The sequence below is a fragment of the Chinchilla lanigera genome, unplaced genomic scaffold (assembly GCF_000276665.1).
Source record: "Chinchilla lanigera isolate Chin_1 unplaced genomic scaffold, ChiLan1.0 scaffold00029, whole genome shotgun sequence".
Taxonomy (NCBI): domain Eukaryota; kingdom Metazoa; phylum Chordata; class Mammalia; order Rodentia; family Chinchillidae; genus Chinchilla; species Chinchilla lanigera.
Window position 1 is genome coordinate 11,598,981 of NW_004955430.1, and position 25,632 is coordinate 11,624,612.

Genomic DNA, 25,632 nt, shown 5'->3' on the forward strand with positions numbered 1-25,632 from the left:
TAATTTCATATTGGAAAAACGCATCTGTATGCATGTTATGATAGCTATCACCCAGCTGGACAAGTAATATAAAGTGTCATAATACCCTGTTGCCCACATTAACCCACAAAAGAAAATTTTTGTTCATAATCTACGTATTAATAAATTATAATTAACATTTATTCACATGAATTACTTCTGATGCCAGATACTGCACCATACATTTAAAAAATTTAACAATATGAGTGCTTTTTTTCTTCATAAATTCCATGTGAGAATTCCTTTTGGATAATGATGTTGAACTGAAAAGCGTCTTGCACTGCCCAGCTAATTCCAAATGCTTTGTGTGTCTGCTGAAAATAGAGACATGAAAGACACAGCAGTGCTCACCTGTGACCTCTGGCAGGGATGTCAGGCATTATGGCCAGAGGGAAGCAGTGGATAGAAGAGATCCAGTGAGTTTCAGTAAGAGAAATGTGGGCAGGTAGGAGAAAGGAAAGACATCTCTAATACAGTAATGATGGGTAATTGTTGAACTCTCACTATGAGTTATCAGATGTATCCCATTTGTGTGCCTTTCCAAATGTACACAAAAAGATTAGAATTATATTTTAATTATTTTTGCTTACTTTACTGTATTTCTTTTAATGTGTCACATTGCCAGATTGGCTCTCCATGATTTGTCAGTCACACACACACACCACTCAGCTCTCAAAATAACTCTAGTTATTATCATCATTTTTGAGAGGTGGAAATGAAGGCCCATCTTGACCAGCAGTGCCTGTGCACTGGGTTCTGGCCATTGCAGTGCAAATGAAAGTGACACGTCACTTGAGGCTAAAGTACTGACATGCGCAGTATGTCTTGCCCATACATTGCTCTGTGCTTCCAGTTAAATGCTGCCAGGACAATTTGGATTCACATGATAGCAGAATTGCAAAATAGAAGAAACTTAATTCCCAATCACTGCTTGTAAAACTGCTTGGCACACACCAAAATGTAAATGCTCAAGAAATAAAGTTCTTTTTTGTTAAGCCACTGAAATTTAGAGCTGTTGCTCCCTTAGCCTTACCTACTTTAACCTGATTCATATGCTTCCAAAGCTACATAGCTAATAATTGACAGGACTAGAAAAATCCCAGCTTTTAACTATGAAGCAAGCCTATCTCGTGAATGGGCCACTTCTCCCAGCACAAGGACCTTTTACTATAACAGGTAGCAAGGAAGAATTTGTGTGGTGTTTCCCACACTGTGGATAAAAGTAGCTGATTCTCCAACTGTAGCAGTCGGTAAACCCTAATTTAGGACACAATTATCTGACTTACGTTCTCTATATCAAAAGTGATGGTATTTATGTAGAGAAAGAGAATTCTCCTCTAAGTCTTAATAGTTTGTCTTGACCTCAAGTCCCAGGATGAAATGGGAAATGTCAAAATCATCAGTTCTTTCATTAAAATCTCATTTCCTTTTCTAAGTTATACAACAAGCTAAGAGAACATGATAGAAACTGCTACCCATGCAGGGTCTCAGAGCAACCACAAAGCCTCTTGAGATTAGATGGTGGCGAAACATCAGACTGGTTTAGTTGAAAATTAGCACTCCATTATTCAAAGCCTATCCATTCCCCCAGAAGTTTACATTCCTCTTCCCATCTGCAGCTTGCTATTGGTGTCACTTACTACCAATTGTCATCTCCACCTCACCAATAAGAGGGAAAAAAAGGATTACAGATAAAATGAGACCTGTCTAGTTGCTACATTCCTCTAGTATATGGCAATTATTCCTTTCTTTGCAACAGTAGACACTTTAATTATGTGAATTGTAGAATTATTAGAGAGCATGCTTGATTTACATTCTCTTTATGTCAAACAACCATCAATACTGGTTATGTTGCTGGTTATCTTGCTAAACAAGATAAAATATGAAATGATACCTTTTTCAGAATGAGACCACATGTTCCTTCAATCTGCTTTGTGACTTAATCAGTGTGTCAGTATTAATGAAGCAGAAGATATTATGACTCAGAAAAATAGCCTCATAACATGTATATCACTTCCTAATTGATTATTCAGTTGTAGGTAATGTTCCTGATGACCACTTTATATTTCTGACATTCCAGAGCTGAAAGGGGATTTACAGACTCATAAAGACCTTATAAATTTTGATTTATGTAGTAAGTAAACAATGAAAATTAATTCTTAACTTCCTTGCCTCACTGGGACACCAAAGTTATAGTTTAAGGTTCATAGGTCCATGCTGAGGATCCATTCAGATTTGCTTCACAAAGAGCTCCCTTCCAAACTAAAGTAATTGGTAGAAATTCTAATGGTGAGAAATTTGACCACTGAATAATATAAGAACTTCAGGACAAAATGAGTTGAATGGCCATGGTCAGGTAAGAGGCTATGAAAGGTCTTATAGAAATGTCTTAATTCAAAAATGTAAGGACACCATTAGAGGATATACTAGCACTCTTCAAATCTGAAGTTACTATTAATGTGCCTAGTGTATTTGATTTCCATTTGCAATTCAAGCTCAATAGTAGACTATTAAGATCTTCTCGCCATAGTTTGAAAAAAATGGCAATTTCTTTTTCTTTCTTGCTACAGATAGTCTAGCACTAAGAAAATATTTTTCCTCACTCTGGTATTCCATACCAATTTAAGAGTCCTCCCTCTCAGTTCACACTGGACAAAAACAATAGAACAATTTAGGTGGTTAGGAAGGGATGAAAGAGAAGAAGTTTGTGAAGGATCTTTTATTTACTTTTTTTAAATTTGTACAACTAATGGGGTATATTATGGTAATTCAACAGCTGTATACAATGTACATTAATCAGTGGGAAATAAGTATTTCTGTATCTTTAACCATTAATCATTTTCATGTATTGGGAATGTCATACTCTTCTTTTCTAGTCATTTTGAAACATATCATACATTATTTTGCCCAGTAGGTATCTTAATTTACAAAAGGAGGACCGGAAGTGACCACTTCATCTTGTGTTTATAAATTTCTTATTAAATTTCTGTTTGTCCCTCTTCTTCTTTACTCTTCCCTGTTTCCAATTACCAATATTACATTCCATATTTTCACAAATTTGACTTATTAGTTTCCACAGTGAATGAGAATATATGGTATTTGTCTCTCTTTGTCTGGTTTGTTATTGCATTAATAATATCCCTTAGTTATTGCAGGCTGTTCAGGCCTACAATCTCCCAAACAAGTGGATGGTGAAGGCTTAAATAAATGAGACAATTAAAATGATTTTAGGGCTGGAGGGTCCAACCTTCTCACAGAATTTGAGATTCTCAGGGTTAAGATCCAAAATTTCTCTAGGCAGCCCGTATTTATTAGGTTTTCATACAAATGGCTATACTGAAGAAAATGCAAGAATCTAGGCAGGACTTGGGAATCCCTTTAAGGACTCTTCCAGGTAATACATTATGTTAATTTAGGAGAACTGTGTTATCTCCAAGAAAGCCTTCTCTTCAGGAGTGAGATTCCTGCAGCTGCAGTCTCCTCTTAGTTAATTGGGGTTGGAGCCAAACTTCCTCAGGTGTGGCCTTTGTCCTTTGAGGTATCCCAAATTCACAGGCCAATACAGGCCTCAGGGGGAACCAGTGGCTCATAAAGGTTCACTTACTATGCGTCTTCTGTCCATCTCCAGGCAAGGGCCTAGGCCTTGTGCAAACTCATGCATAAACATAAAAAGCGAGTTGCTTAATATTAAATCCTGCTCAGAGCTGCTTCATAGTGGTCTCCATCAGTTTGTTTTACGTAATATAATATCTAGTTCCACTTTTGTTGCTGCAAATGACATGAATTCATTCTTTCTGTAACCAAATAAAATTTCACTGTGTAAATGCTCAACATTTTCTTTATTCATTTATCCACTACAGAGCATGCTTGTTAATTACATATTCTTGGCTATTGTGAGTAGTGCTACAACAAACATGGGAGTTCACAAGTCTTGTTGGTATAAAGATTTCATATCCCTGCGGTATACACTGTATGCAGTAGTAGAATCACCGATCATGTACTGATTCTCTTCTTTAGGTTTTGAGGAATATCCATACTGTTTTCCACGATTGTTCTAATTTTCTTACATCAACCATGTGTAAGAAAAGTCTTTTCATCCTCATCAGATTTATTTCTGGTCTTTTTTTATGATAACCATTTTAACAGAAGCTAGGTAACGTCTCAGTATGTTCCTGATTTGCATGGCGCTGATAATTGATAAAATTGAGCATTTTCCTATGTATTTCCTAGACATGTGTATGCCTTATTTTCAGAAGAGTCTTTCTTTGGTTTTTTGTTAATTTTATTGGAACACTTTAGATATACATTATGATCATACTAATCATAAAAAATTTGCACCTGTACATAGTTTATCTTGATTCTTTTTCCAGAATCCCCTCCCTTCCCTTTTATGCCTCTTCCCTCTCTTATTTATAAAAGCTTTGTTTCTGCTTTTTGCCTTCTGGTCTCTTTTCTTTTCCCCTCCTTCTGTCACCCCCTCACCCCTATTTCCCTTCCTACTATGAAGCATTTCTTCCTACTTCCCAGTATCTATTACACATTTTGGTCCTTATTTACCCTTTCAGTGTCTCACACAAGAGAAACAATGAGATATTTAAACATGAGAGTCTGATTTATTTCACTTAAGAGTATAGTATCAAGATGCATCCATTCATAGAAAAATATCTCAAGTTTATCCTTCTTTGTGGCAGGGTACTACTCCATTGTATTAAAAAAAAAAACAAAAAAAACAACCATATCTTCTTTATGCATTTATCTGTTGATGAGCATCTGGGCTCTTTCCAAGTTTTTGCTAACACAAATTGTGCCCCATACATATGTCATTGTGGTATGGTGCTTTTAACTCTATTGGGAAGATGTCTTGAAGTGGAATAACTGGGTCAAATGGAACTTCTACTTTTTTGAGCAATCTCCACACTGATTTCCACAGTGGTTGCACAGTTTACACTCCCACCAACAGTAGAGAAGGGTTCCTATTTCCCTACATCCCTGACAGCATTTGTTATTGGTTGATGATTTCATAATAACCATTCTGATGGCTGCTCTGATGGAATTTCAGTGTTGTTTTAATTTGCAACTCTTGAGTGAACACAGTGTTGAACATTTTCTCATATATTTATTTGTTGTTTGTACATCATCCTCTGAGAAGTGTGTATTCATTTGAGATGGCTAGTTTTGTTTTTCTTGTTTTTTTTTTTTTTTTTTTTTTTGTACCAGGAATCGAACTCATGACCTCAGGTTTACCAGGCAAGCACTTATGCAGCTGAGCTATATCCCCAGCCTGAGATGCCCATTTTTGGATTGGGTCTTTAAATTGAGGGAGTCTTTCTTTTGAGATAGATATATATATATTAGATTTTAGTCCTTTGTCTGAGAAACAGCTGGCAAAAATTATTCCTACTCTGTAGGTTATTTTTTCACCCTGTTGATGCTTCCTTTTGCTGTGGAAAAGCTTTTTAATAAGATTAGATCCCAGTTGTTGATGCTTTGTGATATTTCCTGTGCTATCAGGGTTTTGTTCATAAACTCTTTGCCTATACCTATGCATTCAAGAGTTCTGCCTGTTATCCCCTCCAGAAGATTTAGTGTTTCTGTTTTAATATTTAGGTCTTTGATCCATTGCAACTTTAGTTTAATGCATGGTGAAGGATGGGTCTATGTTTAATTGTTGGCATGTGTAAAGACAGTTTTTCCAGCACTATTTATTTTACAGGTTATCTTACTTCCAGAGAAGGTGTTGATCCATTGGTCCTTCGGTCTGTTTTTTGCCAGTACCATGATGTTTTTTTCATGGTAGCTTTGTAGTATAATTTTAAGTCAGGGATTGTGATTTCCCTTGCATTGCCTTTGTTTGCCAGAATTTGTATTGCTATTCTAGGTCTCTTCTTGTACCAAATGAGTTTTAGGATTATTTTCTCTAATTCTGTGAGGTACATTATTGGCACTTTGATTGGGATTGCATTGAATCCCTATAACAATTTTGGGACTATGGCCATTTTCACTATATTGGTTTGCCGTACCCTAGAAGAAGAGATATTTTAGCATTTTCTGATATGAACTTCAGTCTCCTTTTTCAGAGTACTGTAGTTTTCAATGTAAAGGTCTTTTACAACCTTTGTTAGGTTGATTTCTAAATACGTCATTTTTTGACACGATTGTGATAGGTGTTATTCCCTAATTTCTCTCAATGATTTTATTATGTGTGTACAGAAGTGGAGTGGTGGAGTTTTGGGGGTCTTCTATGTAGAGTATCGTGTCATCTGTGAATAATGATAATTTCACTTCTTCCTTTCCTATCCTTATTCCCTTTATTTCATTCTTTTGTCTAATTGGTCTGGTTAATGTTTCCAGAACTGTATTAAGTAGGAGTGATGATAGTGGACATTGTCTAATTCCTAATTTTACAAAGAAAGCTTTCTGGTTTTGACCATTTAGTATGACATTGGTTGTTGGTTTGTCATACATGGCTTTTACCAGATTGAGACAGAGATGATCTATTTGAATTGTCTGTGGGAATTTTATCATGAATTAGTGTTGGATGTTGTTAAATGCTCTTTCAGCATTTATTGAGATGATTCTGAGATTTTTTTTCTTTGGCTCTGTTAATATGGTGCATTATATTTATTGATTTGCATATGTTGAACCATCCCTACATCCCCAGGATGAATGTTAGTTATTCGTGTTGTATGATCTTGATGTTTTCCTGCATCCTGTTTGCCAGCATCTTATTGAAGGCTGTTACATCTATCTCATTAGGGAGATTTGCCTGTAGTTCTCTTTTTTGTTGAATCCTTCTCTGGTTTTGGTGTCAGGGTAATGCTTGCTTCTGGGAATGAGTTTGGGAGTATTGACCTTCTTTTAATTTCATTAAAGAAGTTAAGGAGTAGTGGCATTATGTCATCTCTAAATTTCTTGTAGAATTCAGCAGTGAATCCATCAGGACTTAGGCTATTCTTTGCTGGAAGGTTTTTAATTACATATTCAATTTCATTGATCCATATTGGGTTATTTAGAATTTTTGTATCTTCTAAATTCAGCTTTGGTAATTCATGTGTATCTAGGAATCTGTCCATTTCTTTATTTTATTAGACTACAGGTTCTCGAAGTAAGTATTGGTGATCACCTGGATATCTAGAGTATCTGTTGTGATTTCACCCTTTCCGTTCCTAATTATATGGATTTGAGCCTTTTCTTTCCTTTTTTGGTAGGTTGGCTCAGCGTTTGTCTATTTTATTTCATCTTTGAAATAACTGACTCTTTGATTCATTGATTCTTTGCATTGTTTTCTTAGTGTTCATTGCATTAGTTTCTGCTCTGATCTTTATAATCTGGTTCCTAATATGTGCTTTGGGTTTAATTTGCTCATGTTTCTAACAGAATGAGATTCAACATTAGGTTATTTGAGCTCACCCTGTTTTTCTGATGTGGGAATTTGCACTATAAATTTCCCTCCTAGGAGTGCTTTCATTGTGTCCCATAAGCTCTGGTATGTTGTATTGGCATTTTCATTTAATTCTAAAAGCTGTCCAATTTCTTCTTTAACTTCCTCTGTGACTTGTTGGTTGCTCAGGAGGGTGTTATCATGTGTTTATGAAGGTTGTTTTGTTTCTTTGGCCATTGAGGTCCATTTCAATCCACTACGGTCTGATAATATGCGTGGGATAATTTCAATTCCTTTGTATTTACTTAAGCATGTTCTATAAGCTAATATGTGGTTTATTTTGGAGAATGTCCCATATGCAACTGACAAAAATGTATATTTTGATGTTATGTGATGGAACACCCTGTAGATATCTGTGTACTAATTTCCTTTGTTCAAAGGTTTGGTTTAGTTCTGATATTTCTTTCTTGTATTTTTGTGTAGTTGATCCACTATTTCTGATAGTGGGCTATTGAGAACCCCCAATAAAACTGTATTAATACTTATTTGATTTTTCATGCTGCTATTATTTATTTTATATAGTTGGGTGTGCTGGTATTTGGTGCATATATATTTATGATTGATATATCTTCCTCTCAGATTGTTCCCGTAACAAGGATGTAGTAACATTCTTTGTCTCTTCTGGTCGGTCTTGGCTTGAAATCCACTTTGTCTGCAATAGCTACTCCTGTTTTTTTTCTGAGTTCCTTTCCCATGGAGTGTTGTTTTCCATCATTTGCCTTTCAATCTATAAATTTTTTAATTAAATTTGTTTCTTGTATGAAGGATATTGTTAGAGATTGTTTCTTGATCCATTCTGCCAATACCTAGTGGATGCATTCTGTTGGGGTTCGTGAAGTTGTAGTCTTTGTTTTCTCTTTGTAGGATATCCTTTAGAACATTTGAAGTGCTGAAGTGCTGGTTATCATTTTCATTAGATGTTCTTTGCCATGGAAGTATCTTATTTATCCTTCCACTTTCAAAGAAAATGTTGAGAGGTACATCAATCTATGTTGAAATTTGCTTTCACTAAGGATTTGAAATATTTCATTCCAAGCTCTCCTTGACTTAAAGTGTTATGTTGAGAAGTCTGCTGTGATTCTGATGGGCTTTCCTTCATAGGTGATTTGTTTCTTTTAATATTAATATTTCTATTAATATTTTCTAACAACTTTTAATATTTCTTTTCTTGTTCTAAAATCCTGGAATCTTGACAATTACATGACTTGATGTAGTTTTTTTCTGATCATGGTTAATTGGAGTTCTATATGTTTCACATCTATGTGTTAAATTCCTTTTCCATGCTTGGGAAGATTTCTGCCATTTCTCTGTGAACAGGTTTTTTTTTTTTTTTGTCATTTGTGCTTTCTCTTGTTTTTCATTGATTCTAGATCAATCTTAGGTTATTCTTATTTGCATCATTTAGCACTTTTGGATTGATTTTTTTGTCTCACTATGATATTTTTAAGTAATCTTTATTTCTGTAATCACTAACAAACCTGTCTTCTAGACCTGATATTCTGTCCTCACATTGGTTCACTCTTTTGTGTATAATTTCAATAGAACATTTAATCTCCTGTATATATCTTTAAATCTATTTCATAGATTCCATTTCTTTCCTAAGTTAGCCATTCATGGTTTCCATCATTTTGCTAAATTCCTCTATTTTATTAATCTGTATCTACTCTAGATTCACTAACCATGTCCTTCATTAAGGTCATCATCTCTTTATTTATATGAAAGATTATTTCTAATTTGGTTTTTCTTTTGGGGTATCTTTCATCTGCATTGTTACTTCTGCTGTTATCACTTCACAGAGTTCAGATGGGTGGCTTTTGATGTTTTCCACCTCATTGCCCTTTGGGTTTGCCTTGAGTGAACTGGAAGTCTGGGATTGCACCTTGCTTCCATGTCTTCTCATAGTTTATATTTTTAAAAATTTACTTTCTGCATTGATGGCTTTAAAATGCCTATGGTAGATAGCTTTATTACTAATATTGAGAACTCCTTAGGAAATGACTGTTTTTCAGAGATGCTTTTAGGTGTAGCTGGTTTTTGGCTTTTGAGTCTGTTTCATGATCCCACTTCTTCAATTTCTTTGGTACTGGAGTATAATATTGGACGATTTCTTTGGTACTGGACTACAGTATTGTTTATGACCCATGGACAATCTCAATCTTAGCATACCAGGAAGAACAACTGATTAGAACTTATATCAGCTAAAGTAGAACAGTCTGCAATAACAGTAACTATAATAATAACAATAGTATCAAGCATAGCCTAGAAAATGACAAACTATGATAAATATTAATTTACTACTTTTAACTATATGAACAAGACTTATAGTAACATAGCAAAATCTAAAACAAGTCAGAAAATTATATACAGTAAGCATCCCCTCAATTCAATCATTTTTTCCTCTGGGAAGAAGATTTAAAGGAGACAGAGGGAAAAATACAGAAATAGAAGAAGAGAAAGAGATTAGAAGCAAGGCTGGAGGACAAAGAAAGATTATCTATGCTTTTGGAGACTGCTGAAGAAGACCTAAGGTAAATGAGGAAGGAAGAAACAAAAACAAAAACTTAAACAAATCAAAAAACTAAAAACAATGTTTACACTCATGAAAAGCACAAGAATATACAATCAAAAGAAAAAAGTGAGAGATTTCAGGTTTGTGTTCAGATTTCAGATTTAGGTCTTTGATTCAGTTTGAGTCTTTTTTTTTTTTTTGTATAGTGAATTTCATTCTTCTACATATGTTTATCCAATTTTGCAAGGAACATTTAGTAGAGAAATTCTGTTTTCTCCACTGCATGTTCTTGATGCCTTTGTCAAAAATCAGTTGGCTGTATAAAAATAATTTATGGGTTTTTTATTCTGGTCTTTTTGGTCTGTGTGTCCATTTTTGAGTTATTACCATATTGTTTAACTACCTTTATAGTATGTTTTAATGTCAAATATTGTAATGCCTCTAGCCTTGCATCTCCAACCCCCTATTAGGATTGCTTTGGCTGTTCTGGGTATTGTGTGATTTCATATGAATGGTAGGACTGGTTTTTTTGGGGAATTTTTTTTCTGTGTTTGTAAAGAAAGTCATTGATACTGAGATGAGAATTGAGTCTGTAGATCACTTTGGGCTATGTATCATTTTAATAATGTTGATTTTTATCATCTAAAAACATTTCTTGGTGTCCTCTAATTTCTTTCACCAATATTTTTAAAGAAAGTCATTGGTATTGTAATGGGAATTGAATTGAGTCCGAAGATCACTTTAGATGGTATATCATTTTAACAGTGTTGATTTTTATGATCCATGAACATGGGATAGCTCTCCATTTTTTGTACCCTCCATAATTTTTTCACCAGTGTTTTATCATCTTTGTTAAAAAGACCTTTCACTTTCTTTGTTAAACTTATGCCTAAAATTTAATTTTGTAGCTGTTGCAGTAAAATTTCTTTGTTAATTTCTTTTTCAGCGAATACATCATTGATGCATCCTAATATTTATTGGATTTGTTTATAAGTTCTAACAATTTTTTATGAACTATTTAGGCTTTGTTATGCATAGAGTCATGTCACTCACAAACATTGATAACTTAATATCATTCTTTTAATTTTGGTTGCCCTTTATTTGTTTCTCTTGTTTGTACTAGGACTCCCAGTAACATGTTAAATAAGAGTGGTAAAAGTAGAGTTTATTATCCTGCATCTGATCTTACAGTCAATGCTTTCAGTTTTTCCTGCCTCAGTATGACATTGAGTGTAAGTTCTTCATATATGGTCTTTATTATTTTGAGGACTGTTTCTTCTATGGTGAATTTATTGGAGTATTTATCTTGAGAAATATTTAATCATATTGAATGTTTTTCTCCATCTGTTGAAATGATCATATGATTTTGTCCTTCATTTTATTGATATGTTCTATCATATTTATTGATTTGCATATGTTGAAACATCCTGGCATCCCGAGAACTAATCACACTTGATTATATCATCTTTGATATACTACTGAATTTCATTTGCTAGTATTTTATTGAGCATTTTAAAATCTGTTTTCACCAAAAATATGGGACTATAGTTTTCTTTTTATTGATGTGTCTTTGGTTTTGGTAATAGGGCAAGGCTGGCCTAATACAAAAAGTTTGGCAGCGTCCCCTCCAGTTCAACTTTATTGCAATAATTTAAGAAGAATTTGTGTCAGATCTTCTTTAGATATTTTATATAATTCAACATTAAGGCTCTCAGGCCCTGGATTGTTTAAGATAGGAGGTTTTTAATAACTGCTTCAATCTCATTATTTAGTATTGGTCTGTCTAGATTTTCTATTTCTTCTTGATTCACTTTTACTAGACTGTATATGTTCAGGAATTCATTAATTTCTTCTAAGTTTTCCACTTTTTAGTATATGATTATTCATAATACTTTCTTCTGATCTTTTGAATTTCATTGATATCTATCAGTTATAATGTTTCATTTTATCTCTGATTTTGTTTGGAGCTTCTTTCTTTTTATCTTTTTTTCTTTGATTCATTGCCTTAGTCACATTTCTCATTGCTGGAACAAAATACCAGTCACCCACAACTCAAGGGTAAGAGCTTTGTTTTGGTTCGTGGTTGTAGTTCATAGTCAGCTGGTTCAAAGAGGACCACATGGCAGAAGGACAGTGTGGAAGAAGCTACTCACCTCTGCCCCTGTCATGGCAGCAGGGGAAGCAGGAAACAAAGGGAGCAGGGTAGGGAGCTAAACTCTTCTAAGCCACAGCCTCAGGGACCCTCCTCTTTGGCCAGACCCCACCTCCTAACAGCAAGTCCACTAAGAAGTCCTCATAATCCATTCACTTTCAAAACCCTGCCTATGAGCACATAGGTTCTTTGGGACACAGACCATAACATTAGCGTAGCTAAGGATTTTTTGTTTTGTTTATCCCTTCAAAAAAAACCCAACTGTTTTATCGATTGTCATAATTTTTTAGATTGCATTTTATTGATTTACATTTTGATTTTTATTATTTCTTCTACAAACTTTGTGATTGGTTTATTCTTGTTTTTATAAATTTTTGAGGTGCATTGTTAGGGTATTTATTTGAGACTCTTCTAGTTTTTTGATGTATGCATTTATTACAATAAATGTCTTTCACAGTATACTTTTACTGTGTTCTGTAAGATTTGATATATTGTGTTGTCATTTTCATTGATTTCTAGAATTTTTTATTCTACTTTTAATTTCTTTAAATGATTAATGTCCATTAATCATTTAAGAGCATGTTATTAAATGTCTACTTATTAGTATACTTTGCCTTCTTTTTCTTAAAGCAAAAGAAAGAATTTCAAAAACAAGATAATAGGAGGGTAACAATGATTAATACATTGTGTATTGTTATCCTGAAATTAGTTACTCAGAGTACAAGATATAGGCATTTAATTGTCGATATTTAATTTAATTGTGAAAAAGTTGTCCAAGCAATATTCAATGAACTAAGAGCAGTTAACAGTATAACTATCTTAACTATTGTATATATTATATAATATATAACATAATTTTTATATATAATAATTAATAATATTATATAATATATTCATATTATATGTAGTTTTTTTGTTTTTCCCATCCTTCTTTTGTCACTTCCCCCATGACAGTTTCTCTTTCCTTTTGAAGTTTCTTCCCACTTGACAATATATATTGGATGTTTTGGATTTATTTACTCTTTCAGCTTCTCACACTAGGGAGACAAGGAAATGTTTACACATTTCTCTAGTTTATTTCACTTATGAGTATGGTCTCAAGTTGCATCCATTTACCTATAAAAGTCTTCAGTTTACCCTTCTTTATGGCTAAGTAGTACTCCATTGTATAAAAGGACCACAGTTTTTTTATCTATTCCTTGGCTGATGGGCTTTTGGACTGTTTCCTAGAACTAGCTATTACAAAGTGCACTGCTAAACATGAGTGCAAGTATATCGCTGTGATATGCTGTTTTTAATTCTTCCGAGAAGACACCCAGGAGAATAACTGAGTCAAATGGGACCTCTAATCCTAGTTTATTGAGGAATCTCCACAATGATTTCCACAGTGGCTATGCCAGTCTACACTGGCACCAGCAGTGAAGGAGGATTCCTTTTTCCCCACAGCCCTGCCAGCATTTTTTGTTGGTTGATTTCTTGATGATAGCCATTCTTACTGGGTTGAGATGGAATCTCAGTGTTTTAATTTGCATCTCTCAAAAGCCAGTGATGTTGAATGCTTCTTCATCTATTTATTTGCATCAGAGAAGTGTGTATTCATCTCAGATACCTATTACTAGATTGAGCCTTTAAATTTGGGAGGTCTGATCTTTTTGAGTTCTTTATATGTTCTCAGTAGTAATTCTTTGTCTGAGGAACAACTGGCAAACATTTTTTCCCACAATGCAGGCTGTCTCTTCACTCTGTTGTTGGCTTCTTTTGCTATGCAAAAACTTTTTAATAAGATGAGATCACAATTGTTGATTCTTTGTGATAGTTCTTCTGTAATAAGGGTTTTGTTCATAAAGTGTTTGCCTACCCCAATGTCTTCAAGAGTTTTACCTATTCTATTTTTCAGCAAGTTTATGTTTCTGTTTTAATATTTATATCTTTGATCCATTTTGAATTTAGTTAAGTGCATGTTGAAAGCTATAGGTCAAATTTTAATTTTTGGCATATTCAGAGCCAGTTTTTCCACACCATTTTATCTTTCTTCAAGTGAATGTGTTTGACATCTTTGTCAAAGATAAGGTGGCTGAGTGTGTCTACCCTTGTTTCTGCATCTTCTAATCTGTTTCATTGATCTTCAGGTCTATCTTTTTTGCCAGTACCACACTGTTTTTATCACTGTAGCTTTATAGTATAATTTCAAGACAGCGATTGTGATGCCCATTACCTTGCCTTTGTTGCCCAGAATTGTCTTTGCTAGTGTAGGTCTTTTCTGGTTCTAAATGAATTTTAGGATTGTTTTCTCTAACTCTATGAGATATGCTATTGGAATTTTGATCAGATTTACATTAAATCTGTATTACAGTTTTGGAAGTATGGCCATGTTCACTATATTGGTTTTTCTTACCCAAGAGGAAGGGATGTTTTTCCATTTTCTGATATCCTCTTCAGTCTTCTTTTTCAGAGTACTGTAGTTTTCAATGTAGAGGTTTTTTATATCCTCCATTAGATTGATTCCTAGGTATTTTTTTTGGGGGGGGGATATTACTGTGAAAGTTATTGTTTCCCTATTTTCTCAGTGAGTTTCTCACTAATGTACAGAAAGACTATTGATGTTTGAGGGTTGACTTTGTATCTAGCTATGCTACAGAAATTGCTTATTAAATCTTGTAGTTTTTAGTGGAGTCTTTGGGGTCTTCTATGTAGAGTATCATGTCATCTACAACAATGATAATTTAACTTCTTCCTTTCCTGTCCTTATTCCTTTTATTTCTTTCTCTTGTCTAATTGCTCTGGCTAAACTTCCAGGAATATGATGAATAACAGTGGTGACAGTGGACATCCTTTTCTTGCTCCTGATTTTGGAAAGACAGCTTTCAATTTTTGTCCCTTTAGTATGATGTTGGCTCTTGGTTTGTAATAGATGGCTTTTATCAGATCATGATAGAGATGATCCATTCCAATTTTCTGTAGGGCTTTTAACAAGAATGGGTGCTGAGCTTTGTCAAAACCTTTTTCTGCATCTATTGAGATGATCATATAATTTTTGTCCTTGGCTCTGTTAATATGGTGTATTACATTTATTGATTTGCATATGTTGAACATCCCTACATCCCTGAGATGAATCCCACTTGGTCATGGGGTATAATCTTCTTGATGATTTTCTGCATTCTGTTTTCCAGTATCTTACTGAGGACTTTTGCATCTATGTGCATTAGGGAGATTTGCCTGTAATTCTCTTTCTTAGTTGGGTCCTTCTCCGGTTTTTGTATCAGGGTAATGCTTGCTTCCAGAAAGTAGTACATCTCTTTCAATTTCATTAAAGACTTTAAGAAGTAGTGGTGTTAGATATCTAAATTTCCTGTAGAATTCAGCAGTGAATCCATCAGGGCCTGGGCTTTTCTTTGTTGGTAAATTACATATTCTATTGCACTGATTGATGTTGGTTTATTTATGATTTTTATACTTTCTTGATTCAGCTTTGGTAATTCACATGTATCTAAGAATCCTGTCCATTTCTTCTGCATTTGCCCTATTATTAGAATACAAGTTTTCAAAGTAGGTATAGATGATCTGGACTTCTGCAGGGTCCCTTGTGATTTCACCCTTTTCATTCCTAATTGCCTGGATTTGAGTCTTTTCTTTCCCTTTTTTGATAAGGTTGGATAAGGGTTAATTGATTTTATTTAATCTTCCAAAGAACCACCTCTTTGATTCATTGGTTCTTTGTATTTTTTTTTTTAGTCTCCAATATGTTAATTTCTGCTCTGATCTTTATAATTTCCTCCCTCATACGAGGTTTTGGCTTAGTCTACTCTTCTTTTTCTAGAAGTCTGAGGTTCACCTTTAAGTTGTTTATTTGTGCCTGCTCTGTTTTCCTGATATGGCTATTCACTGCTATAAATTTCCCTCTTAGGTTTGCTAGCATTGTGTCCCATAAGCTCCAGTATGTTGTATTGTCATTACCATTTAATTGTATAGACTATCTGATTTCTTCTTTAATTTCATCTGTGATCCATTGGTTGTTAAGGAAAGTGTTATTTAATTTCCGTATGTTTACGAAGTTCTTGTGGTTTCTTTTGCCATTGATTTCCAATTTCATTGTGCTATGGTCTGATGATATGCATGGGATAATTTCAATTCTTTTGCATTTACTTAAGCATGTTATATGAGCTAGTATGTGCTCTATTGTGGAGAACATCCCATGTGCAGCTAAGAAGAATGTATATTCTGATGTTGTGGGGTAGAACACTATAGACAGCTACTAAGTCCATTTGTTCAAAAGTTTGGTTCAGTTCTAATAGCTCATTGTTGATTCTTTTACCTAGTTGATCTGTCTTTTTGTGACAGTGTGGTAGTGAGGTCTCCAAATACAATTGTGTTGGTGCTTATTTGACTTTTCATGCATATTTTCCATTCTTGTTACTGTTACTGATTTGTAGTAGTCTAAGAAGATGCATGGTATGTTTCCAGGGATTTTTTTAATTTATCGAGACTTGATTTGTGGCCTAACATATTATCTATCATAGAGAATGTTTTACTTGCTGATGGAAAAATGTGAACTCTACTGCAGTTGGGCAAAATGTTCAATAAATGTTTTCAGTCCATTTGCTCTACAGTATGGTTGAATTCAAATATTTATTTGTTGATTTTTTTGTCTGGATGATCTGTTCATTGAAAAAAGTGTGTGGGGGATGAAGTTTCCCGCTAGAATTCTGTTAGAGTCTATCTCTTTCTTTAGATACAAAAATATTTGCTTTGTGTATGCCGGGGTCCTGTATTTGGTGTATATATGTTTAAAGTTGTTCCATTCCTTGTTGGATTCACCCTTTTACCAGCATATAATGACCTTTTTTGTCTTTTTAGAGATTTTTTTTGAGTTTCCTTTATCTGATATGAATATTGCTACTCATGTATATTTTCAGTTGTCATTTGCATATTTAGTACTTTATTTGTAGTATATGTTTATTTTTACCAATAAATTAAGATTTTTCTTGTAGGCAGGATATAGTTTGGTCTTCAGTAAATCTCTCTTTTGATTGGTAAACATAATCAATTTATATTCAGAGTTATTTCTGATAAGTATGGACTTTTTCTGTTAACTGTACGTTTCCCTGATTTGTTTATTTTTGAATTTTTCCACTTCTTTTATTATTTATTTTTGTGATTTAGTAGTTTCCTGACATGCTAAGACTTACTTTCTTCTCCCCTTTCTCTTTTCTGTATCTGTCCTTTTAGTGAGTTTTGCTTATTAAAGTAATGATAATAGTTATCATTTTTCTTCTAGTGCTGGATTCCCTTAAGTATTTATCTTCTTGGATCTGGATGCTCATATTTCTTTGAGTATTTGGGAAGTTTTCAGCCATTATTTTATGAAATAAGTTTTCAGTGCTTTTTCCCTTTTCTTTGCTCTGTGGTAATCCCGTAATGCATATATTTTATTGCTTAGCTGTGTCTCATAAGTTTTATACCCATTTTTTAAATTTTAAAGAATAAAAAAGCAGCAACTAAAATGATACAGAATTTCAAAACACAGTGATAGAAAATTAACAATGGTTGTTACAATGCATATCATTATCTTCAAAGTAGTTGTTCACACTACCAGCTATAGGCATACAAAATTGATCAAATAATTAAGCATTAACTCTTCCACCGGTGCTCCTCCAATGGTGCTGGAAAAACTGGCTTTCCACATGCTGAGGACTAAACCTAGACCCATGTCTATCACCATGCATCAAATTAAAGTCAAAATGTATCAAAGATCTAAATATTAAAACAGGAACACTAAATGTGCTAAAAAAGAAAATAGGTAGAAATTTTGAAGACATAAGGATAGGCATAGAGCTTGTGAAAAAAAAAACCAAACTTCATGGGAAATACTTTGAAGAATCAACTGGCATTTCATCTTATTAAAAAGTTTTTGCACATCAAAAGAAATCACCAACAAAGTGAAAACAAAACCCACAAATTAGGAAAAAATTTTAGCCAACTGTCCCTCAGACAAAGGACTTCTATCTGGAACATACAAAGAACTTCTAAAAATCAGGACTGCAGAATTCAAAAATCCAATCCAATAATGGGCATCTGAGTTGAATACACGCTGCTCACATGAAGAAATACAAATAGCAAATAAATATATGGAAACAGGCTCAACATCATTGGTCATCCAAGAAATGCAAAGTGAAACAACATCAAGATTTCATCTCCCCCGCCCCCGGAAAGATGGCTATCATCAAGAAATCAACCAATAACAAATGCTCATGGAGCTGTGAGGAAAGCCCCACTTCTCCACTGTTGATGGGAGTGTAGACTAATACAACTACAGTGGAAATCAGTGTAAAGATTCCTCAAAAAGCTAGGATTAAGGACCCCATTCAACCCAGCTATTCCCCTTCTGGGTATTTTTTCAGGACAATTGAAAACATCACCACAGAGATATACGTGCACCCATGTTTATAGCAACACAATTTGTAATAGCTAAATCTTGGAAACAACACAAATGCCCATCAATTGAGGAATAGATAAGCAAGATATGGTATTTTTATACTATGGAGTATTACTCAGCTATAAAGGAAGATAAACTCGAGGCTTTTATAGGTAAATGGATGCAACTAGAGACCATATTCATAAGTGAAATAAATCAAACTCGATGTGTAAGCATTGTATTGTCTTCCTAGTATAAGAAATTAAAAGAATAAATAAGATCCAAAGGTACAGTAGATATTGTGAAAGGGAAAGAAACTGCTCAAATGGAAAAAGCAACTGGGATGGGGGAAAGGAGAAAAGAAAAAAGATGGAAGAGAAACACATATATCACTTTACTTCTAGTGCTGGAGTCCCTTAAGTATTTATCTTCTTGGATCTTGGGTCTATGCATAAGATAGCTAAAATAATTGTACTACTAATTTCTATTGGTTTATTGATAGCCACTCTTTCTAAGTCATTCTTATATGAATGAGTTAGTTAAGGTCTTCTCCTCAATTTTCAAAATTATTTTTTCTGCTTGTTCTAATCTGTTGTAGAAGTTCTCTATTCTTTTTTCATTTCATTGATTGATGTTTCTGTTCCAAATGTTCGGATTGCTTCTTTTCTATGATTTTATCTCTTCGGTGAATTTCCATTTATCTCCTGCATTGTTTTCCTAATTTCTTGTTTTGTTTATCTCTATTCTCTTGCATCTCGCTGAGTTTTCTTAGAATCATTATTTTAAATTCTTTCTCAGGCATCTCATAGATTTCCTTGAGTTGAGGTTTGATCCTGGAGAATTAAATTATTTTTTTTGGAGGTCTGTGTTTCACGTTACTGTGTCCTTGCATTGATGTCTGTGCATGGGGTGTAACTGTCATTTCTTCCAATTTTAAGTGGTTTTTGTAGGAAAATATTTTTTTCATTACATGGGATGTGAGATGCTGATTGGGTAAGTACTTTGGGCTTGGCTGTCGGGGAGTAAAAAATAAAAAGTCTGTGCTTTCTTCATCTTTATTGATGTCACCAGTATATATGAGTACCTCAGTGGCATAGACTACAGCAGTTCCTGAAGGTAGTTGGACGATTTTGCAGTGGGCATGGGCTTAAAGATCCACAGGGCTGAGCAGTAAAGGCACTGGGACTTTTGACAGGACTTGCTGCAGTATTCATCGTGTGTGGTGTGGATGAAGCCAGTCTCACATTCCCTTGGGGGCAAATACAAGTAATGCCAATAATTTTCATACCACAGAAATGACTTTTGAGTCACGAGATATGAAGGAGATCTTCCCTGGGATGAATGTGGAAGATATTTAAACTTGTGCCACCAAGAGTCACAATTCTAGATCCACAGGTTGTAACAGGGCTTTTTTCTAGGTCCTGCATGATGAGCACAGGGTGTGCTATCATCTGTGGCACCAGTGACAGTATTTGAGGTTCCTTTCCTAGGTCCCATAGGGTGCCTAGTTGGTACCGAGGCTTGTAGGACCGCTAGTTCCTTTCTAGGAGTTGTAAGGCTCAAATGATACCTTCTCCAGGTTCCAGGAAACAATTGCCAATAATACCAGAGCTTTTGACAGCAGCAGCTGTGGTCTAAAGTCCCTGGGTTTGGAGGAGATACTCCCTAGCTCATATAGGGCCTGTGCGGGTAACACCTGCTGGTACCTGCACTCCTGTGAGGGAGAAGACACAGAGTGTGGCACGTTGAGCATGGGTATTGCTGAGGCTTGTGGGTTTGGAATCTGCTGTACTGGAGGCTTCAGAGCATTGTGGGAGTGCCCCGATCTCCCTTCAGGGAAAGCTTTAGTGGAGAAGAGTCTTAGGGCATTGAGCTGAAGAACTGAGATGTGCTTTCCCTAGGTCCTCAAGTGATGAGTGATGCCAAGGTTGTTTGCATCAGTAGCTTCATCCCCAAAGCTGTGGGATGGTTAGGAGACCTTGCCTGGATACCACCAGTCAAGCGCAGTGTGGGGTAATGGGGATGGCAGGGGTTGTGGCTACTCATTACTGCATTCCTAGAGCCTCAAGACTCAAGCAGGGCTTTTCGCTGTTCCCAGTGCAGCACCGCAGGTAAAACAGAGAACGTACAGCAGTGTCTGTCATCCCAAGGCTGTGAGGCAGGAAGAGCATCTCTCCCATGTCATGCTGGGAGAACCCTGATGTAGGGGGTTCTTGGAATCTGTTTCTGGAGCTCTGGGACTCACGAAGGGGCTCTCCCACCTCACAGTGCACAGGTACGAGTATAGCTGGGACCTCGCAGCAGTGTCTGCCATTGTGAGCTGTGGTGTGTGGAAAGAAATATTTCCTAGATCATTGTGGGGGAGCACAGGCATTGTTGTGGCCAGCAACCAGTAGGCCGGGGCAGGACTTTTTCAGTCTGCATACACAGGTACAGGTGAATCCAAGATTTTACAGGGGTGACTACAGTCCCAAAATTGTGCTCTGAGAAGAAAGATCCTCCCCAGTTGCCATGATTTGAGTCAGCACAAGTAGAACCCAAACTGTAGGACCCTAAGGAAGCAGTCCCTGTCTTCCACTCAGGGAGGCTTTCACCAGCCCAAGGCCTCCTCCAGTGCCCATCACTCTCCTGCCACCCTTTCAGCCAAGATGGCATCTTAGCAGTGGCTCCTGTGGGGACGTCAGCTCCAGGACTTGGAGGAGGTCCAGAGCGAATACCTCCTTTGGAGCAGAGGAGTCATTTTAGATCAAATCACTGCACTGGGTATAAAACTTGTAAGTACCATAGGTTTCTCCTGCAGTTCAGGCTGCGAGCCCGCTACTATGGGGGTTATTGGTACTTTCTCAATTGCATATGCCTTCAGCAGCATCAGCTTCCTAGATCCTGGGCCAGGAAGCCTGGCTGAAGTTGCAAAGTTTGTGCTGTCTTCTAGTTTGCCTTTGCAATTCTCTGTGCTGTTTAGGGTGCCTGTCAGTTCTTTGTTGATTCCGGAGTTCCTCTTTCATTCTCTTTAAAAATACTTTGTCCTTTGCTGCCCTGACTCTTCTCTTCTGTCTCATGCAGCCAGAGTGTCTTAGAGTTTTAGGACCGGTGACTGCCAGGACCACAAGCCTGAGTCCCACCTACGCTCACTCAAATCATGAGAATTAGGGAAGCTCTTCCTCCTCGGAGCGCAACTTTGGCATTGTGCTCACACACTGGAAAGGATACTCCAAAGCAGCTATCTTGACTTGACTGCTATGTGAAACCATCTTAAACCAAGTCTCTGGGGCTGAGGGTGCATTTCTTTCTCAATCTACAAAGTTATAAGGCCTCACCTCCCTTTGTGATAAGCTTTTGCCAAGATATCTTTTTGTGCACACCTCTCTTCTCGCCTTCTGAGAGACTGAAAGTCAAAATTCTAAGTTCTGAATGGACTGACCCTTCCTTAACTCTTTTCACCTCTCACTAAACTGTTGCAGTGACAACCATTCCTTATGTCTCATTATGTCCTTTTGATTTTTCCAACTTCCATAACTCAAAGTTTAAAAAACAAATCCCATTAGAGATGACCCGAAAGTCTTCCTTTTCTCTAAAATGTTTAAAATCGGGTTAGACTGCCTTCCTCAAAACTTCCAAACTTTTTCAGTTCTCTTCAAAAGTAAAATGGTGTTAATTAATATTTACCATCCATAGGTTGTACACACAGATGTTTTTTCACATTTCTTCTGGAAAAAGATAGTATATAATGCATCATACTTCCAGAAAGATTTGTGACACTGAAAAGTTCAAAGTCTGAATAACCCAGTGTTCATAGGTTTCGGGGGATCTGCTTTATGGCAATTATCAAACCCTGTGCCAGATTAAATTCTACAACAGACAAGCATTTCATCTTTGTCTTAATTACTTTTCTCAGTATCCAACACCCACAAGTTAAAGAAGGAAAAATTTACCTGAGGTCATAGTTTATAGAGGTTTCAGACCATAATCACCTGGCTCCAAAGCAGAGCAGCATGGCAGAGGGGCGTCACAACCGGAAACATTTCGTGGCAAGCAGAAGGCAGGAAGCAGTGAGCAATAGCAGCAAGCCTACCTTCCCTATCTTCCTTTATACTACTCTATCCAGGTCATAAACCTATTCATTGGTGCCACCCATGCCCAGGGGGGAACTTCCATTATCCACACCTTGAACTACACTAAACCCACTTAGTTACCACACAGGACATTAGAAGTGACGATGCAAGGCTTCTGGTAGAGGTTGAAATGATCAAGTCATCTCAACACCCTGCAGTTTCCAATCTCAAAAGTTAGGGAACTGAACTAGCTCTCTACTTTTAAATCTGCTCTTAAAAACCTCGTAAAACTGGATGAACCGACCCACCACCAACTGAAAGGGAATCTCATTTTTTAAAGACAGCTTCTCACAACGTTCTTTTATTTGCTAGATGTGGAAGATATTGTGTCAGGCACCCCCTGATCACATTTAGCATTAAAAGCCTGAGTTTCTATTTAACATTCCTTGCATTTCACAGAATGAGGATCATCAGGAAGTGTTAGTTATCAGAATGAATATAAATTTGCTTGATTTTCCTTGACTTTTAACCATCAGTGATTTGGGAAATTTTCCACAATGGAACACTCATAATGTACCTACTAAAATTAATTAAGCAGCTCTGTATGTGCTACGGAACAATAGTATGGAACAATCTCCAAGACATACCTCAAATGTTTGTAAAAGGAGAGGTTCAGAACAATGCATAGAGTATTTGTATATTTGAGTGGACATTTACATATTTAGTTATAAAGTACGTCTGGTGAGGTATACAAAAACTGGGTATACAAAAATTTGGGAAATCACTGATGGTTAAAATTGGGAAAAGATGATACTGAGTTACCTGAGGCAATAAAAGGCAAACACTAAAAACCAAGAGAAATAATATATTGCATGGAAGCAATTTTAAAATATATTATACATTGTGTCCTCAAAGCAGTCAGTCTGTGTTCATTTCCCTGTTCCTAGTCTATTACTACCTTGTAGCCTTGAGAAAATCACTTCACTCAGTCTAAAACTTTGTTTCCTCCTCAGCAAAATGGAGATTAAAAATAACTTCTAGAACTTCAAGCAGAATTAATGGATATAATGCCTGGGAAACATTTATCAGGTGCCTGTCACGTCACAATTAATTGATAGGTGATAGGCTGATATTGCTTATGATGCAGTTACATAATCTTGCTCATCAAAGTTTGTCCTGTGACCAGTAGCATCAGTGTTACCTGGGAAGTCACAAGAAATTCAGTCTCAGGGTTCATTTTAGACCGCCCGCATCATAACCTGCACTTTAACAAGATCATAGAGTGATTCATGTGCACATATATGTTTGAAAAGTATTGAGGTGGAAAACAACCTGGACCTCAGCAGTTTGACAGAATTTATGTAGCAGTAAGCCAGGAAGCTGGGAGCACTGCTGGAGCAGAAGGTGATATTCTCTCCCTCTCTCTCTCTCTCTCTCTCTCTCTCTCTCTCTCATCATTCTAAGAACTTCTCTAATTGGGAGGTGTTCAGGCTGTCTGAATTTCACTGCGATATTCTTTCTCTAACTGAAGCTATCACTGTGAAAGACTTTTAAACACACTGTCATGTTTACCACTTAGAATAAGAGCATCATAATTCTGTTTTATTTTTCACATTTTTAATTATTCAGCTGTTTTATTTGACACTATTTGGGGAATTATTGCAAAACTTATGTCTAAAGTGTTTCTGATTAATGCATATTTAGGCAACTAAACAGATGTAGAATGGGTTGACTGCTTTGGTAAAATTAAACAGTGATGAAACATATATTTTCACAGAAATAATGACTCATATTTGTATAAATAATGACAGATCTATTTTCCAAATCATCTAGGAAAAAACTGACCAGGGGTTGACAGGCTTACCATGTATGTATGGCTTACTAGGCAGGTTATTTTCAAGTGCATTTTTATATTTGAATAAAATTATGTTAATTTATAGCATCTAATACCACGTTAAAATGAAAGAAGTGTAATTAGGCAAAAAATGTAGATGATACAGTATATTTTCAGGACATATCACAATTTTCAAACCTTCTTTGTAGTTCATGGAAAGTAGATGTATTTAATATAGTCTTCCACGGTGCCATAGTTATATAAGCTGTATCCTGAGATCCAAATTTAAGTGATTTTGAGTTGTACATTTCCTCCCACATTTTAGCATCCCCAAAACTGAAAATTATCTTACAATCGATGCCATATAACAATTTGATTAGTAGTATTTTTTTCTATTTTGCAACCAATGGGATCTTAGATTCAATTAAGTAGGAGTGTACAACCCCCAGTAAACTTAATCCTAGTCCACAGGGTAGCATAATGAGAAAACAAAATGGGACAAGAAGGAGATGTCATCCCCCACTAGTACTCAAGCAAGAAGAGAAGGTGGGTAAATAAAAAGTAATGAGATTAAATAAGAAAAGATTCCATAGATATGAATTTTCACACAGCTAGAGGGAAAATGAAGGAAGACGAGACAACATACAAGTGGAAATAAAGAATGGGAAGAATAAAAACGAAAGGGGAAGAATGAAGCATTAAATGGAAAATATGGCCAATATGCTCACTGTTATAATGATTGTTCCCTGAGTGTAGTGCACGGTAGTAAACATTCAACTTGCTGCTTCTTTTATCATTACCCACACTGCCCAGCAGAAGCCCTAGATGGTGGAATGGAGATTTTTTACAAACTTTCAGCAGGTGTTTTCTCTCCTTTAGCTTACGTAAGTGGGTGTGTAACTCTCCACAAACATGTATTCCCTGAAAATTCTTCTCTTTGGATGTGTCCTACTTTCAACTCAGTCTCAAATCACTGAAAAAGGAGTACATGATTGCTAAAACTTCTGTTTTTTTTTCAGGTGATATCAAGATTATCAAACAAATCTACAGTCTCACAGGTATGGATTTTTTTGGGGGTAGGAAATTAACCGTGGTCACTAAGTTGCATATTGTTATCTTCAAAGTAGTTGCTCTGATTACCAGATATAGGCATGTAAGACTGGTCAAACAAACACTAACTATTCCTTTCAATAGAAATTGGAAGTACAATTATC

The 25,632-nt window shown here is 35.8% G+C and overlaps 1 protein-coding gene across 1 annotated transcript in view; it reads left to right on the forward strand.

Moving 5' to 3' along the window:
• The window catches only part of Kcnh8 (potassium channel, voltage gated eag related subfamily H, member 8), a 355,986-nt gene that overhangs the window by 300,131 nt on the left and 30,223 nt on the right, over window positions 1-25,632 (forward strand). The window contains exon 12 of the mRNA XM_005387459.2: window positions 25,438-25,476. Coding sequence (XP_005387516.1) covers window positions 25,438-25,476 — 39 coding nt within the window. The remainder of the gene's footprint in view (window positions 1-25,437; window positions 25,477-25,632) is intronic.